This window comes from Trichomycterus rosablanca, chromosome 20 (genome assembly GCF_030014385.1).
Source record: "Trichomycterus rosablanca isolate fTriRos1 chromosome 20, fTriRos1.hap1, whole genome shotgun sequence".
NCBI lineage: Eukaryota > Metazoa > Chordata > Actinopteri > Siluriformes > Trichomycteridae > Trichomycterus > Trichomycterus rosablanca.
In genome coordinates, this window is record NC_086007.1 from 25,541,552 (window position 1) to 25,559,632 (window position 18,081).

The 18,081-nt window shown below is 42.8% G+C and overlaps 1 protein-coding gene across 1 annotated transcript in view; it reads left to right on the top strand.

The window, feature by feature from the left end:
* Positions 1 to 18,081, top strand: part of grik4 (glutamate receptor, ionotropic, kainate 4) — a 64,200-nt gene that overhangs the window by 28,539 nt on the left and 17,580 nt on the right. The window contains exons 7-9 of the mRNA XM_063017142.1: positions 5,420 to 5,581; positions 5,966 to 6,118; positions 6,389 to 6,493. Of these exons, the coding sequence (XP_062873212.1) occupies positions 5,420 to 5,581; positions 5,966 to 6,118; positions 6,389 to 6,493 (420 nt within the window). The remainder of the gene's footprint in view (positions 1 to 5,419; positions 5,582 to 5,965; positions 6,119 to 6,388; positions 6,494 to 18,081) is intronic.

Below are 18,081 nucleotides of genomic sequence, written 5' to 3' on the forward strand. Positions count from 1 at the left end.
AGCTGAGCCAGCCTGGCAAGGTGAGAAGGTCGCGGCTAATCAGGACGCGTTTACGCTCACATGCTAGCCGCGAATTCGTCTCACCGTGGGTTTGGTAAAGTGACAAATCAAATTATTAATGATTAAATGTCAGTTTTTACACTATTTCTACCTAATATGGTCAAGAGTATGTAGACACTTTACGAGCTTGAGGAACATTTCATATTCCTATTCCATAAGCCTGGTCAATGCATTACTCCAACCACCGTCCCTCCTTTTGCAGCTATAACAGCCTCCACTCTTCATTCCCAAGGCTTTTCCCAACATTTTGGAGTGTGTGTTGTGCTGGTATAAGTGGATCAGACACAGCAGCGCTGCTGGAGTTTCTAAACACCTCACTGTCACTGCTGGACTGAGAATAGTCCACCAACCAAAAATATCCAACCAACAGCGCCCCGTGGGCAGCGTCCTGTGACCACTGATGAAGGTCTAGAAGATGACCGACTCAAACATCAGCAATAGATGAGCAATCGTCTCTGACTTTACATCTACAAGGTGAAACAACTAGGTAGGAGTGTCTAATAGAGTGGACAGTGAGTGGACACGGTATTTCAAAACTCCAGCAGCGCTGCTGTGTCTGATCATACCAGCACAACACACACCAACACACCACCACCATGTCAGTGTCACTGCAGTGCTGAGAATGTTCCAACACCTAAATAATACCTGCTCTGTGGTGGTCCTGTGGGGGTCCTGACCATTGAAGAACAGGGTGAAAGCAGGTTTAAAAAGTATGCAGAGAAACAGATGGACTACAGTCAGTAATTGTAGAACTACAAAGTGCTTCTATATGGTAAGTGGAGCAGATCAAATGGACAGTGAGTGTAGAAACAAGGAGGTGGTTTTAATGTTGTGGCTGATCAGTGTATTCAATAGTGTGTGCTGGGATTAGATCTACTTACCACACCACTGGTCAGTTCCACATGTATTATGCATCGTTTCTGACCATTAAAATCATTTTTTCTCTATTTTTTCTCTCTTATTATCTTCCTAACATGAATAACACTCCTGCGGAGGCCTGACCTACCGTCGCCTGCTAACATTTTGTCCCTGATCCGGCGGAATCCTCCTGTTCATTCTTCTGCTGTATTCACTCGGGATCATTTACACAACAGGGATTTTGTTTTGACGTTCAGTTCTATCTCATTATTGTTTCCTCACTTCAGGGGTTTGTTTGAATGAATGATCTTTTTCATCAGCTCTGCTCCCGTCCTGCTTTTAGTAACGGATGAGCCGAAAGGAGCAGGAATTCAGTTTTACCTCGGCATGGGCTTTTTTTGGCAACGTAACTCTTGCTTGACTGTGGACGGTGTGACTCACGTTCCAGCACTTTTTATTTCTTGTATTTCAGAGCAGTTTTTGAACATTCGGCTGAATTGTGGATTGATTTTTATTCATTTCTTTAAAGAAATTGTCAGTCATTTTTCCCGGGTACGATTGTTCCACCGGCCGATGCAATTTTACGCAATTTTACACAATTTTAGAATCTTTTGTTCATTTTCAATAGGAGTTAAAGCTGGAGATTGACGAGGACATTCAAGCACCTGTACCTGTTTTTTAGAAGACAGGCCTAAATTATTTTAGCTTCATGTTCAGAGTTTTTCAGTACAGTTCAGGACAGTTTTCAGCACCTTGTAGATGTGAAGTCAGAGACGATCGCTCATCTATTGCTGCTGTTTGAGTCGGTCATCTTCTAGACCTTCATCAGTGGTCACAGGACGCTGCCCACGGGGCCCTGTTTGCTGGATATTTTTGGTTGGTGGACTATTCTCAGTCCAGCAGTGACAGTGAGGTGTTTAAAAACTTATCCACTCATACCAGCACAACACACACTAACACACCACCATCATGTCAGTGTCACTGCAGTGCTGAGAATGATCCAACACCTAAATAATACCTGCTCTGTGGTGGTCCTGTGGGGGTCCTGACCATTGAAGAACAGGGTATGTAGAGAAACAGATGGACTACAGTCAGTAATTGTGGAATTACAAAGTGCTTCTATATGGTAAGTGGAGCTGATAAAATGGACAGTGAGTGTAGAAACAAGGAGGTGGTTTTAATGTTGTGGAAAAGAAGTCATTCTGTCAAATTATGGTGAAAACGCTCAGGATAAATACAGCAGTGAGATAGTGTCTGTAACTCCAGGTTCTTTACGCGAATGCTTCATCCTGAAAGTGAGAAAGTGCTTTTGCATCGGCTTCTCCACCACAGACGTAATGAATTCTCAGTCTGGCTCCAATCCAAGAATAACACAATGTTCTCCACAGAGGTATTAAACTCGACTCTGAGGATCATTAAACATCTACATATGAACCCCTGAACATCCCCGTGTGAACAGTGAGTGAAGGGGCACGTTAAGATATTTAGCTCAGCAGTTACGGCAGAATTATGTCCGAATCCTAAATGACTTTCGGTTCACTGCCTACAGAGAAGCATTCAACCACCATTTCTCTTATTTAATGTACGTCTAGTGCTTATGTCCAGTTTAATAAACACAATGCCTTTTCACTATGTATTGATAGCAATTATATTAAAATAATACATTTATAAGCATAAACAAATGTGTTTTAAAATGATGAAGCAAATAGCCGCTCAGGTGGTGCAGCGGTAAAACACGCTAGATGGAATCTCAGCTCTGCCATCCATGAACAACGATTGGTTGTTGTTTATAGGGTAGGATATGCCAGACCAGGGTTCCTAAATAATTGAGCGAATCACGACGTCTGCTGGCTGGTTGATGGCGTCTGCACAGAGTCGAGGAATAATGCTGATCAGGGTGTGGCTCTCCGTGCACAAAAGCTGATCGGCATATGAACTCACCCCGTGCAGGTGAGAAGATGCAGTCGGCTACTGCACACGTGTCGGAGGGGGTGTGTGACAGTCTCGCTCTCCTCAGTTGGGGCGGGGGTCAGCTCCAGTGGAGAGGAAGCATAACGCAGTTGGGTACAAATTGGACACATTAAAAGAAGCAAAAGTATTTCAGACAAATCAGAAACACAAACAATGCATCAAAGCGAAACACAAAACTGAATATACGTCATTAATGAAAATGGTGGCAATCTGGTCCTACTGTGGTTTACAAGATGTACAATGAAGCCTCAAGATGGGGTCATATGTGTACAAGTTCATTTCGTGTTTGTGTCGAAATGTGTTTAATTATTATTATTATATTATTATTATTTATCACTGTTTGCCACTGCACCACACACAGTAGTGTATTAAGGAGTGAATGTGTGTGTGTGTATGTGAGAGAGAGAGAGAGAGAGAGAGAATGCAGAACTGTGGACAGCCTTCTGTTCCATCACATCAAGGAGCACAGCATACCTCAAGCATCCTGATTATTCTGCGCCAGCTTTGGCTGCACCACAACATGCCTGAGTGCTTGTGTGTGTGTGTGTGTGTGTGTGCGTGTGTGTGTGTGTGGCAGAACCCTGGCGTAGCTCCTAAAACTCTGACTGATCTCCAGGTGACAGGCTGTGTCAGGAGGCTCATCGCCAACCTGTCAGTTCCTCACCTTTCCTCCCTCAGCTACCGTCCCGCAGAGACCGGGCGGAGTTCACATCTCAGGTTCTGCTGCCTCACTGTCAAACACAGAATCTGGAGTTTATCAGTGAATAAAGCTAACGTTAATACTGAATAAATAATCTGTCGTTTTTATCTTTAAAGCCTCTGAATGCCAGTACGATCGGAATTGCTAGATACGAGCTGCATTCAAGTAGATAAATGATAGTAAAAACACGTCATTTTCCAAAAATTAGTTGTTTTTTATAGTATTACAAATATTACCTGAAATAAAGAACTAAACGAATAAATGGGCCAGTTTACTAGCACAGATGTATTAATCTAGGAACATAGAAAGCTTTTGCTGAAAATAAAAAGAAGGAAGAACATGCATCGCCCCGTGTCTGCGTGGGTTTCCACCGGGAGCTCCGGTTTCCTCCCACAGTCCAAAAACATGCAGTCAGGTTAATTGGAGATGCTGAATTGCCCTATAGGTGTGTGTGTGTGTGTGTCTGCCCTGCAATGAACTGGCACCCCGTCCGTGTTACTGTGTGCCTTGCACCCATTGAAAAGCTGGGATAGGCTCCAGCACCCCTTTCCCCAAGTGAGTGGGTGGAAGAACATGCATGCCCAAGCAGCACCCCAACCACATCAACCACCGCTTTGGAAGAGGGACAACATGCCGGCTCTGGGGCAGGCTGCTCGCACAGGGTGCCTCCATCGTGAGACCCAAAACGCTGCTCCAGGAAGATATATAATGCTGGGCGCCCAGGTGGCATCAGAATTCCAGCTCTCCGTGCCCCCTAGCGGGCATAATTGGCAGTGCCTGCATTAGACAAAATTGGCCATTAAAGTCTGCCGGGTAGGAAAAAGACTACTGAATGGGGTTAGCAGCCCAAGTCGCCTGTACAGAAAGTGGAGAAGCACTGAGATCAGGGCGTGGCTCTCCGCGCACAAATACAGGTTTCACACGCGAATTCACATAAAGTATGGGGTATATTTCACAAATAAGAGGGGGTTGGTGGACTGTAGGAGGGAGCGTGAGGCAGGCAAAAGTACCCTCCTTGGACTTGACCTCGGACACAAAGACGAACTGAGAAAATGCATAAATTAAAAGCAAAAACAAAAAAACATATATCATGCTGGAATCGCACATTAGCAGAAAACCAGAGTGGGACCGAGTGGCCCGGCACCACAGGGTCTCAAAGTAAAGACAGAGGAGCCAAGAAACCGTGATATATAGAGGAACTTCCACCTGGAGCGAATTAACACTCACGAGACTCAGGTGATTGTCAATCAAGAGAAACTGACATATCAATCATCTGCACCTCCATGCCCCCTCTGATGGCCAACATGGCAATGCAGAAGGACACTTTTTTTTCTGATATTTTTATTTTGCTCTAAAGACAATAATATACTCGTATTTCCTAGAAGCAGATCAAACAGCTTAACCTTTTCACAGGTAGAACAGAATGCTTGTCATATTTCTGTGGAATAAACACAGTTAACAGTTTAGAATCAGCGTGATTCAGCAGCTCGCTGTAAAATCCGTGAAAATTTGCTCCGATCGTAAATCGTCGGCATGACAGATGCGCCTTTGTTTAACACAAACGCTGAGATGAACGTGGCGGGGTTACTCACTGAAGCTGTGTCACTTTTAAACAAAGCAAAGACGCGACGTCTTCATGCAGAGAAGATCCGGCGTGAACTTCTCACCATCTCGTCCTCCGCCTCACTGTTTTATTCCGGGAATTAAACCCAGGACCTTCTTGCTGTAAGGCAACAGTGCGAGCCACCGAGCCACCGTGCCCCCTTTAATACGATCTTATCTGACGTATGAAAGGTTTTACCTGAACCCACACTTGATCTCTTTCCACAGGAATTCTCTCTACTGCAGCTGGATGATGTCGTGGACCAGCGGGTGAACGTCATCGGGTTCTCGGTCTTCAACAGATCTCACCCGTTCTACGAGGATTTCCTTCTCAGCCTTAACCGTTCGTGGCAGGAGAACTGCGACCACGCCCCTTTTGCCGGCACCCCGGTACTTTCATGCCACATTCTTGCTACAGCGTTGTTGTTGATGTGCAGTTATGTTAGGATTTAAGTTCAAGTGGCTCTAATTGATCTTTTGGCTGATCTTTTGGCTCAACACTCAAATAGAGTAAAGGCAGTCCTTCCTTTAAAGAAGAGGATGATGGTGCCACCATTCTGATGCTTATGAGTTTGGAATAGGTGGTCCAGCAAGCTCATAGTAAGGTGTCCGGATACTTTTGGCTATATCCATATAGCGTATGTGGTACTGAGATCTGATAATTGACTGTTGTCTTGAATACTCATTCAAGCATTGATAATGTGATAGTAGCTCTGTTGCATCCAGATTCATGTTAAACACTGTCTCTCTGCTGCATGTCTTTCTGAATCCCAGCTTTCCTCGGCGCTGCTGTTCGACGCTGTACACACGGTGGTGGCGGCGGTCCAGGAGCTGAACCGCAGCCAAAACGTGGGCGCCACTCAGCTCTCCTGCAAGTCCTCCAAGATCTGGGAGCATGGCACCAGCCTGATGAACTACCTGAGGATGGTAAGAGATGCAGACCTTTTAATTATTGCTCATGACGGGGGCCAAAACATGGACGAGAATTTGCATATTTGAGACTGAACATGAAGCCTCGCACTGTTGCGGAATGTTCTAGGTTTACGTTTAACTATTAAGATAGCTGTGCTGTATATTGTAGCTTTCATTTATTCTATCATTCTATCATTTATGAGTGTAATTTAATGACTGTAATTAAGCCCTATTAATAATCCACCACTACAGTGATCACATAATCTGTTCCTCTTTCCTGGATAGGTAGAATTGGAAGGTCTAACCGGCCACATTGAGTTCAACAGCAGGGGTCAGCGCTCCAACTACGCTCTGCGCATCATGCAGAACAGCAGGGATGGACTGAAGCAGGTGAGGAAAGTTCTCCGTAACACTTTTACACTTTTCTTGTACATCTGACGGAGCGTAAGACGGCTGTCTTGAGTCGGGTGGCTGTTTTGACTGGTTTTGACCCTCCTGCAGGAACTGATAAGATACATCCCGATAAGCCCTTGTGGTTGTCTCAGTGGCTGGTGATTAATAGAGATATGAGATTAGAATCAGCTGAATTTTTATAGGATAATTAAATATTTTTTTTGCATTTTCTTTGACATGAATAGCTTGAGCCAGCCCGATTCAGATCTTTGACCACTGTGGACAGGATTATGTGTTTTAGCCTGTTGTTTGCAAGCTAAGCTCACTCTGTGTCCATAATTAGTGCAGCGATTCAACATAAAAAGCCTTTTTGACTATATAATCCAGCAGTCAGACAGACTGTGTATCTGTGTAACTACATTTTTATGAAATAGTTTATGGTCGGGCTGTTTTGTAACATTAAACACTGATTTCTAAGAGGTCAACATGGCAAAGCAGCTCTGCTATTGGTCAGCATACTGCTATTTTTGAGGTTAGAAAAGCAGATCTGCTATTGGTCAGCATAGAGCAAAACAGCTCATGTTATTGGTCACCATACTTCTATTTTTGAGGTCAGAAAAGCAGATCTGCTATTGGTCAGCATAGAGGAAAACAGCTTTGCTATTGGTCAACATACTGTTATTTTTGACGTCAACACAGTAAAGCAGCTCTGCTATTGGTGAGCATACTGCTATTTCTAAGGTCAGCAAAGCAAAGCAGCTCTGCTATTGGTTAGCATACTGCTATTTCTAAGGTCAGCAAAGCAAAGCAGCTCTGCTATTGGTTAGCATACTGCTATTTCTAAGGTCAGCAAAGCAAAGCAGCTCTGCTTTTGGTCAGCATAGAGGAAAACAGCTCTGCTATTGGTCAGCATACTGCTATTTCTGAGGTCAGCACAGCAAAACAGCTCTGCTATTGGTCAGCACAGCAAAACAGCTCTGCTATTGGTCAACATACTTCTGTTTCTGAGGTCAGCACAGCAAAACAGCTCTGCTATTGGTCAACAACACGGGTTTGAAATGGTAAACAACGTGTAAATAGAAGATAAAATAGAAATAAATCAGTTACAGGGTCATTACAGAATAAAGCTGAAACATTAATTCCAAGTTTTGTACATTTTGTGCCAGTTTGAACAATAGAATGAGTGAAATAACTGCGGTAATATCATTATAACTGGTCTATTTAAAAAGTCAATCCAGCCAATTAAAGATGCTAAATAAGGTACCAGAAGTGTGCAAGTGTGTTCAATGTGTTTATTAAGCTCATCACAAAAGGACATAATAGTCAGTCAGCCTATAAAAAGAAGAGTAAAGCGCAGTAGAAATGTATGACCAGTACACGTTTATCACACTGGCTATGACAGTAAAAGCTTGGCGGGTTTTAACCTCCAGACAGGATGTAAGAGACAATCAGAGCATCACATGACGCTGATATGACAGGGTCAGTGAGAAGAGCGGCTGAGGTCAGTGAAATAATATTCTTTGTGTAGGATAGACGAGTGGGCTGAGAGAGAACAAACACGCTGGTTGATTATTACGTCGCTTTTAAGGTGGGAATGAAAGAGAGCTTTTGTGCAGCGCATAATCCTGAAGATGCTATTAGCCTCTAGCTACTGTGTACTTTTCTTCCCAAAAAAGCCACGATTTCAGGTAAGTAGTGCTGACGCGAGTGTGTGACGTGTCGGCTGACTTTTACCTTCATTAATTTCACATAAAAAAACTTTCTGTTTGATTTGTATCCTGGGCTGGCAAATCAGATGTAAATCTCACATACACTGATCAGCCATAACATTAAAACCACCTCCTTGTTTCTACACTCACTGTCCATGTTATCAGCTCCACTTACCATATAGAAGCACTTTGTAGTTCTACAATTACTGACTGTAGCCCTTTCATGCTGTTCTTCAATGGTCAGGACCCCCACAGGACCACCACAGAGCAGGTATTATTTAGGTGGTGGATCATTCTCAGCACTGCAGTGACACTTTTTAAACACCTCACTGTCACTGCTGGACTGAGAATAGTCCACCAACCAAAAACATCCAGCCAACAGCGCCCCGTGGGCAACGTCCTGTGACCACTGATGAAGGTCTAGAAGATGACCGACTCAAACAGCAGCAATAGATGAGCGATCGTCTCTGACTTTACATCTACAAGGTGGACCGACTAGGTAGGAGTGTCTAATAGAGTGGACAGTGAGTGGACACGGTATTTAAAAACTCCAGCAGTGCTGCTGTGTCTGATCCACTCATACCAGCACAACACACACTGACACACCACCACCATGTCAGTGTCACTGCAGTGCTGAGAATGATCCACCACCCAAATAATACCTGCTCTGTGGTGGTCCTGACCATTGAAGAACAGCATGAAAGGGCTACAGTCAGTAATTGTAGAACTACAAAGTGCTTCTATATGGTAAGTGGAGCTGATAAAATGGACAGTGAGTGTAGAAACCAGGAGGTGGTTTTAATGTTATGGATGATCGGTGTATGTCTTTAATTTTGTGGTTTAGTGGTACATGCTGTACACACGTAGATGTTTGCCAAATAAAATAGGACCACACTGCTTCTGTTTGTACGTCTTTCAGGCATGTTTAAGTCCATTTACAGCTCAAAAAACAATATATTCTTTTGATTGATTGCTTTATTGAATAAAAATGTTACCCTAGACCAACTGGCCCTGTGTAAAAAGCAGTTCCCCACAATTTGTTTTACAGTAAAAATGTGAGAGGATTAAATTTGGTGAATGTTTATTCTTTTTTTTTTTTTTTTTAATAAATGTGTTTAGTTACAAAGAAATCCCAGGACATGCTCGTCCTTAATAAGCATATAAAAATTTCAGCTGTGTTTTCACCTGCTAATTGGAGGTCATGAGTGTGAATACAGAACAGATTCTGCGACCCTTTCCCATCCCAAATTGCCTCCTTTCCTCTTTTTGTTTTTGTAAATTGTTGGGTTTTTTGTACATGCCTGCAGGCTCTAGGAGATAAAAAATACATCAGATGTAAAATGGATTAGCTCAGGGATGCCCAGACTACGGTCCGCAGGTCATTTACTGTTTTCGAAACGGCTTGTGAGGTATTTTAGAAATAAAGTTGTGCCGCTATTAAGCAGGTTTTTTGAACTCTGGGTGTCGCTATCGCATAAAACAAATCTTAAATGCTTCCCGTCTTCCTTCCCCCGACTCAAACATTAACGTTACACCTACATTAACGTTTCCGAGTTTGTGGATGAACGTGGCGGCTCCAAAGTACCAAAAACTAGACGGCGAACGCAGAAGAGTTCAGGCGCGCTGGGAAAGAAGCGTAATAATCTTCCCGTTAGGGTTCTAAACTGGTGAGTGAAATCAGCAAAATCTTAGTTTACACGACTATTGATGATAGATCATTAGTTACTCAAAAAAAAAGAAAGTGTAATTGTTGGTAATCATGCAGCTCTGTTAAATTTTTATTTCTTTTATCACTAATGAGTCTGTGGCCCCGTGTTTGCTTATTTGTACCCCATCTGACCCTGGATTAAGACGCCTTATGCATCTCCTCAGCCAGGCCACATTACAATGAGTCGTGTGTTCACATGTCCTTCCTGTCACTACGACTTAAGGATCTTAAAGCCGAAGAGCCGCATCAGCTCAGTGGTTTCACTGGAACACAGAATACAAATGCTGGTCTGAGACTGATGATGGGAAAGAGTGAGAGGGAGGCAGGAGGGGAGGCGATGAGAGACCCGTACACTTCTTTAATCCTTTCTGTCTTTCAGAACTTTCTCTAAACAAATCCAGGCTGATCAGCTGATCCCACGATTGTACTAAAAATCTAAAAAGTAACTGAGTAACGTATTTTCACAATTATTCTGAGTTACTGACAAGGAAAAAGCAGGATCATTATCAGTATTAATATTTACAAATTGCAGTGTTAAAAAAAAAAATATATATATATATATATATATATATATATATACTGTATATATATATATATACAGTGTATCACAAAAGTGAGTACACCCCTCACATTTCTGCAAATATTTTATTATATCTTTTCATGGGACAACACTATAGAAATAAAACTTGGATATAACTTAGAGTAGTCAGTGTACAACTTGTATAGCAGTGTAGATTTACTGTCTTCTGAAAATAACTCAACACACAGCCATTAATGTCTAAATGGCTGGCAACATAAGTGAGTACACCCCACAGTGAACATGTCCAAATTGTGCCCAAAGTGTCAATATTTTGTGTGACCACCATTATTATCCAGCACTGCCTTAACCCTCCTGGGCATGGAATTCACCAGAGCTGCACAGGTTGCTACTGGAATCCTCTTCCACTCCTCCATGATGACATCACGGAGCTGGTGGATGTTAGACACCTTGAACTCCTCCACCTTCCACTTGAGGATGCGCCACAGGTGCTCAATTGGGTTTAGTCCATCACTTTTACCTTCAGCTTCCTCAGCAAGGCAGTTGTCATCTTGGAGGTTGTGTTTGGGGTCGTTATCCTGTTGGAAAACTGCCATGAGGCCCAGTTTTCGAAGGGAGGGGATCATGCTCTGTTTCAGAATGTCACAGTACATGTTGGAATTCATGTTTCCCTCAATGAACTGCAGCTCCCCAGTGCCAGCAACACTCATGCAGCCCAAGACCATGATGCTACCACCACCATGCTTGACTGTAGGCAAGATACAGTTGTCTTGGTACTTCTCACCAGGGCGCCGCCACACATGCTGGACACCATCTGAGCCAAACAAGTTTATCTTGGTCTCGTCAGACCACAGGGCATTCCAGTAATCCATGTTCTTGGACTGCTTGTCTTCAGCAAACTGTTTGCGGGCTTTCTTGTGCGTCAGCTTCCTTCTGGGATGACGACCATGCAGACCGAGTTGATGCAGTGTGCGGCATATGGTCTGAGCACTGACAGGCTGACCTCCCACGTCTTCAACCTCTGCAGCAATGCTGGCAGCACTCATGTGTCTATTTTTTAAAGCCAACCTCTGGATATGACGCCGAACACGTGGACTCAACTTCTTTGGTCGACCCTGGCGAAGCCTGTTCCGAGTGGAACCTGTCCTGGAAAACCGCTGTATGACCTTGGCCACCATGCTGTAGCTCAGTTTCAGGGTGTTAGCAATCTTCTTATAGCCCAGGCCATAAGAGCAACAATTCTATTTCTCACATCCTCAGAGAGTTCTTTGCCATGAGGTGCCATGTTGAATATCCAGTGGCCAGTATGAGAGAATTGTACCCAAAACACCAAATTTAACAGCCCTGCTCCCCATTTACACCTGGGACCTTGACACATGACACCAGGGAGGGACAACGACACATTTGGGCACAATTTGGACATGTTCACTGTGGGGTGTACTCACTTATGTTGCCAGCTATTTAGACATTAATGGCTGTGTGTTGAGTTATTTTCAGAAGACAGTAAATCTACACTGCTATACAAGTTGTACACTGACTACTCTAAGTTATATCCAAGTTTCATGTCTACAGTGTTGTCCCATGAAAAGATATAATGAAATATTTGCAGAAATGTGAGGGGTGTACTCACTTTTGTGATACACTGTATATATATATATATTAATGTCTTTTAAACCCATGGAGTGTTCACCATCAATATCCGACTCTGAAAGTCCGGTTATGTTTTCACATCCAATTAAATGTACACCGATCAGACATTATGACCACCTTCCTAATATTGTGTTGGTCCCCCTTTTGCTGCCAAAACAGCCCTGTAACTGTGATGCTCTGTGCATTCTGACACCTTACTATCAGAACCAGCAATAACTTCTTCAGCAATTTGAGCTACAGCAGCTCGTCTGTTGGATCGGACCGCACGTGCATCAATAAGCCTTGGCCGCCCATGATCCTGTTGCTTCGTTGGACCACTTTTGATAGATACTGACCACTGCAGACCGGGAACACCCCACAAGAGCTGCAGTTTTGGAGATGCTCTGACACAGTCGTCAAGCCATCACAATTTGGCCCTCGTCAAACTCGCTCAGATCCTCACGCCCATTTTTCCTGCTTCTAACATCAACTCTGAGGATGAATTGTTCACTTGCTGAGTAATATATCCCCCCCACTAACAGGTGCCGTGATGAAGAGATGATCAGTGTTATTCACTTCACCTGTCAGTGCTCATAAAGTTATGTCTGGTCGGTGTAGAAATAGCCAGCGACAACCAAAGGTTATTATTATTTAGTAGTATTACACTTTATCATTCCTTTTTTATGACTGTAGACCATAAAATTGCAGGCAGATTTTAATTGCTCAAGTGCAAATTAAAAATCCCAAGATTCCTTGGCAAAATCCCCAAATCCCTAGTCGATTCCAGTCGGCATTTAGCAGACGCTTTTATCCAAAGCGACTTACAGTACTGTGACAGAATACGGTCTAAGCAGTTGAGGGTTGCACGAGGGCCCAACAGTGGCAACCTGGCAGTGGTGGGGCTTGAACCAGCGACCTTTTGATTACTAGTCCAGTACCTTAACAACTAGGCTACAACTCCATGCATTTCTATGGAAAACGTAACCCTGACCAGGATAAACCAGTTAATAAAAATAAAGTCCATAAAGTCAATAAAGAAATGGTCAGATGGTTTGAGTCCAGTTTGGAGCAACTCCAGTCGCCCTGACATTGCTGATCTTTTCACTCTGAAGTGGAATTGAAGCTGAAGGCTTTAAGCTACAGATTTTAAAGACCGGTTGTGCTTTCAGTGTGTATACTTTCATTGTGCTTATTAAAAATTAGGATCTTGGACCCCTGGATGAAATTTTAATTATGTTGACGTACCTCCCACTGAAGGGCGCGAGAGGAAACCTCAGACAAATCAAATGGACTCTTTTGTTCTTTGTTCCTAATCCACAACCCACGGAGCATTAATTACTCGGTTTAAAGCTTTAGTACGACGCCTTATGTCTTCCTTTTGAATTCTTGACCCCCAATCCAGCCACCAAACTGCCTTTTTTGCAGCTCCTAGGTGCTTTAATTAAATTTTAGCATGATTTACAGGCAGGAGAGCAACATGGCTGAGGAGATAATTCTTTAATACATGCATTCAAAACACATTTGGGGTGGCACATGGGTAGCACTGTCACCTCACAGCAAGAAGGTCTTGGGTTTGATCCCCAGGTGGGGCGGTCCGGGTCCTTTCTGTGTGGAGTTTGCATGTTCTCCCTCACAGTCCAAAGACGTGCAAGTGAAGTGAATCAGAGATTCCAGTTGTGAACTGATGAATCTTGACTAACTACCTGTCCTGTCATGAATGTAAACAAAGTGTGTAAAACATGACGTTAAAATCCTAATAAATAAATAAAACACATTTGCTTTATTTACACTAGCAGGATTCATTGGGTCTGTGTAAAAACCTGGTGATCTCTCTACATCGCTCCCGAGAGGAGGGCATGTCTAAATTCTTACTGTAGATCCCTTAAAATGCTTTTACTGAGGCGCTTTAATTCTGAATGATAATCTGACTGAATAACGACGGAGCATCTGATGATTTCTTAGCACAGAAGGCTGAGCGTACTTTTGGATCATGAATGTAATGAGATACCAAGTGTTTACATGGTTATTATTCGTCTATTTAATGGTGTATTTAAAGAGTTACCCACCTCATTCAATTAGATAGAAATTAATAAAGGGGTAAATAAATGGACGTGTTCTATTCCGATTGAGCTATTAGTTACGTTATTATCAGACTATTAGGCAGTATGTCAAAATTGCTCTTTGTAAACCTTTGTTTCATACAGTTTAAATTATTAATATATTATATTATTTAAGTCAAGTCAAGTCAAATGTATTTATATAGCACTTTTTACAATGGACATTGTCTCAAAGCAACTTTACAGAGTCCAGGACCAACAGACCAAAAATCCCTGTTGAGCAAGCCGAGGGCAACAGTGGCAGGAAAAACTCCATTAAAATTACAGGAAGGAACCTTGAGAGGAACCAGACTCAGCAGGGACCCCCGTCCTCTTTGGAGGATACTTTAAATAAACAGGATTTACACAAATCATACAAACACTAAATTAAATTGAACTGAAAGCTGTAACTAGATCATGAACCCACAAGCTCTGCGCCTTTGTCTATATATTGAAAAGACTAATCAAAAGCCTGAGTAAATAAATGTGTTTTCAATCTAGACTTGAACATGGAGACGTGTCCGAGTCCCGGACAGAGGCAGGGAGATTATTCCAAAGTTGTGGAGCTTTGTAAGAAAATGCTCTTCCACCAGCCGTGATTTAACATTGGTGCCCAAAGTTTTGGACCTAACTGTTTATGTTGCAGATTTATGCAGGTTTATGCTTTTAACAGGCTTTGTAACTTTACCGTACCGGCTCTGTTTGATTGAAATCGAAGCGGCTGTGAATATTGATTTTACCATGTTTACAGCCTCGTACCATAAGCATCAACGTCTGTTCGGCTGGTCTGTTGTCATCCAGAAAATGTGCAAACAGAGCAGCTGCCTCATTATATTGATTGTGTGTAAAAAATGTATGAAATAATTCCTGGTTCTTTATTAATTGTAGGTCATTATAATGATCAGAGGATGGATTCTGTATTTATATTGATTCTCTTGCTCTCTGTCATTTCTGTGGTCTGTGGGGTTTTTTTTACACAGTGAGGTGGCAGTTTATTGCAGGGTCTCATATGCTGGCGGAAACTCTTACAAACACAGAGAAAACATGCCAAATTTCACACAATCATCAAACAGAGACTAAACTTAGGATACTGGACGTGAGTGTCACCATCACTACCTTCAATAAAACACACCAAGCCTGGGCTTCCAGTGGCTTGGACCTTTTAAAATGTTGTTTTATTTCCTTTCTAAGTGTTTAAGTGTCTAGATATTTATGACAATAGTAAATTAGCTGTATTGGCTAGTCTATATATGTGTATTTATAGGACAGTGGTAGCCTAGTGGGTAGAGCTGTTAGTTACCAATTAGAAGGTTGTGGGTTACAATTCCAGCTCTGCCATACAGGCACTGTTGGGCCCTTGAGCAAGGCCCTTAACCTTCTAACCCCTGCTTTCAAATAAGCTGACATATGCAAAGAAAAATATTCATTGTACTCTACATCAGTGTGTGTGTGTATAAGACAGTACGGGCATTTTGAATCCAGAGACGTCCCTGCCCCTGCTCTCTGACCCCTGGTGTACACGTGTATGTGCATATATGGCAAATAAAGGCATTCCATGTGCGTTAGCTGGGTATTTTGCACAACACTTCAGTCAGAAAACAGACCCATGTGTCCTCAGCAGTGACTAATGAATTTATTTCTGGATCAAAGGTGGGCTGAAGTACCGTTAACATCACAGAGATGGGGACGAGTTTTAGCAAAAATATGGAAAGTTGGTGTGTGTGTGTGTGTGTGTGTGTGTGTGTGTGTGTGTAAGGTTTAATTGTAGGTCTTGGGCTGGAAGCTTAATACCTGTTCCTAAATGTAGTCAATGACCTAAAGCTCAGAGTTTTTCAAACCCTGGGTCATGACCCTTGGGTGGATTGCAAGCCAAAAAAATGAAAGAAATAAACTAATGTTAACAAGCACATAAATACGAAGTGGACATGTACACGAACGCCTCCTGGTGGAGACTTTATGTACATCTTGTAAAGCACAGTGGAACCAGATTGCCACTATTTCTATTAAGCATCTTTCGTTTTGTGTTTTGATTTGATGCTTTGTTTGTGTTGCCTGGTAAAAATCATGGACAAACAGTTTGAAAAAACCCTGTTCTACCTTGTAAATGCACATTACAGCCTAAACTGGATGGCTGGTTGAACTTTTGTCTATAGCTGGATGAATGGATGGCTGGTTGAACTTTTGTCTATAGCTGGATGGCTGGTTGAACTTTTGTCTATAGCTGGATGGTTGGTTGAACTTTTGTCTATAGCTGGATGGATGGATGGCTGGTTGGACTTTTGTCTATAACTGGATGGCTGGATGAACTTTTGTCTATAGCTGGATGGCTGGTTGAACTTTTGTCTATAGCTGGATGGATGGATGGCTGGTTGGACTTTTGTCTATAGCTGGATGGCTGGTTGGACTTTTGTCTATAGCTGGATGGCTGGTTGGATGGCTGGTTAGACTTTTGTCTATAGCTGGATGGCTGGTTGAACTTTTGTCTATAGCTGGATGGCTGGTTGAACTTTTGTCTATAGCTGGATGGCTGGTTGGACTTTTGTCTATAGCTGGATGGATGGATGGCTGGTTGGACTTTTGTCTATAGCTGGATGGCTGGTTGAACTTTTGTCTATAGCTGGATGGCTGGATGAACTTTTGTCTATAGCTGGATGGATGGATGACTGGTTGGACTTTTGTCTATAGTTGGATGGCTGGTTGAACTTTTGTCTATAGCTGGATGGCTGGTTGAACTTTTGTCTATAGCTGGATGGATGGATGGCTGGTTGGACTTTTGTCTATAGCTGGATGGCTGGTTGGACTTTTGTCTATAGCTGGATGGCTGGTTGGATGGCTGGTTGGACTTAAGTCTATAGCTGGATGGCTGGTTGGACTTTTGTCTATAGCTGGATGGCTGGTTGAACTTTTGTCTATAGCTGGATAGCTGGATGGCTGGTTGGACTTTTGTCTATAGCTGGATGGCTGGTTGGATGGCTGGTTGGATGGCTGGTTGGACTTTAGTCTATAGCTGGATGGCTGGTTGGACTTTTGTCTATAGCTGGATGGCTGGTTGGACTTTTGTCTATAGCTGGATGGCTGGTTGAACTTTTGTCTATAGCTGGATGACTGGTTGGACTTTTGTCTATAGCTGGATGGCTGGTTGGACTTTTGTCTATAGCTGGATGGCTGGTTGGACTTTTGTCTATAGCTGGATGGCTGGTTGGATGGCTGGTTGGACTTTTGTCTATAGCTGGATGGCTGGTTGAACTTTTGTCTATAGCTGGATGGCTGATTGGACTTTTGTCTATAGCTGGATGCTTTAGGATGGTTTTGATGGTTTTACTGACTAATATAGAATTATGAGCAGAGAATATAATTGACTGAATAACTAAAGAAGTAAAAGTTTAGCTGTTAATAGTTTACTCCGCTCACAGCACAATGCTAATTCATCCGCTGCTGTTTTTTCAACTGTGTGGAAACGGAGAGATTAATTGGCTGCTGCGGCTCTCCCGCGGCGTCATGACAAGGCTTGTACATCTTGGTTTTTCTTTTTATGTTTGCTGCTCCCAGACGGCTCATAAGAAAAAGGTGGCTGACGGCTGGAGAATAAATTGCGCGTGTTGCTGGTCTCTTTTGAACGCTGGACGTTTGAGGCCTGGTTTAAATGTAAAGCTGTCTCTCTCTCTCCCCCCGCAAATATACATCAGGGCTTAGAGAGGAGGATGAGGATTGTTTTTAAAGAGCTGTGAATAACTTTCCTGCAGTTTATCTTCATTTACGCAGCTCATCCTGCTCATCAACGTTTGCTGGATTCATGAGTGTTGGTGAGGTTTTCCTACGTCACATTTTAGAATAAAACTACTTAGAGTTTACTTTGAAATTAACCAGAGAGAGAGAGAGAGAGAGAGAGATGTGTAAGGAGTTTG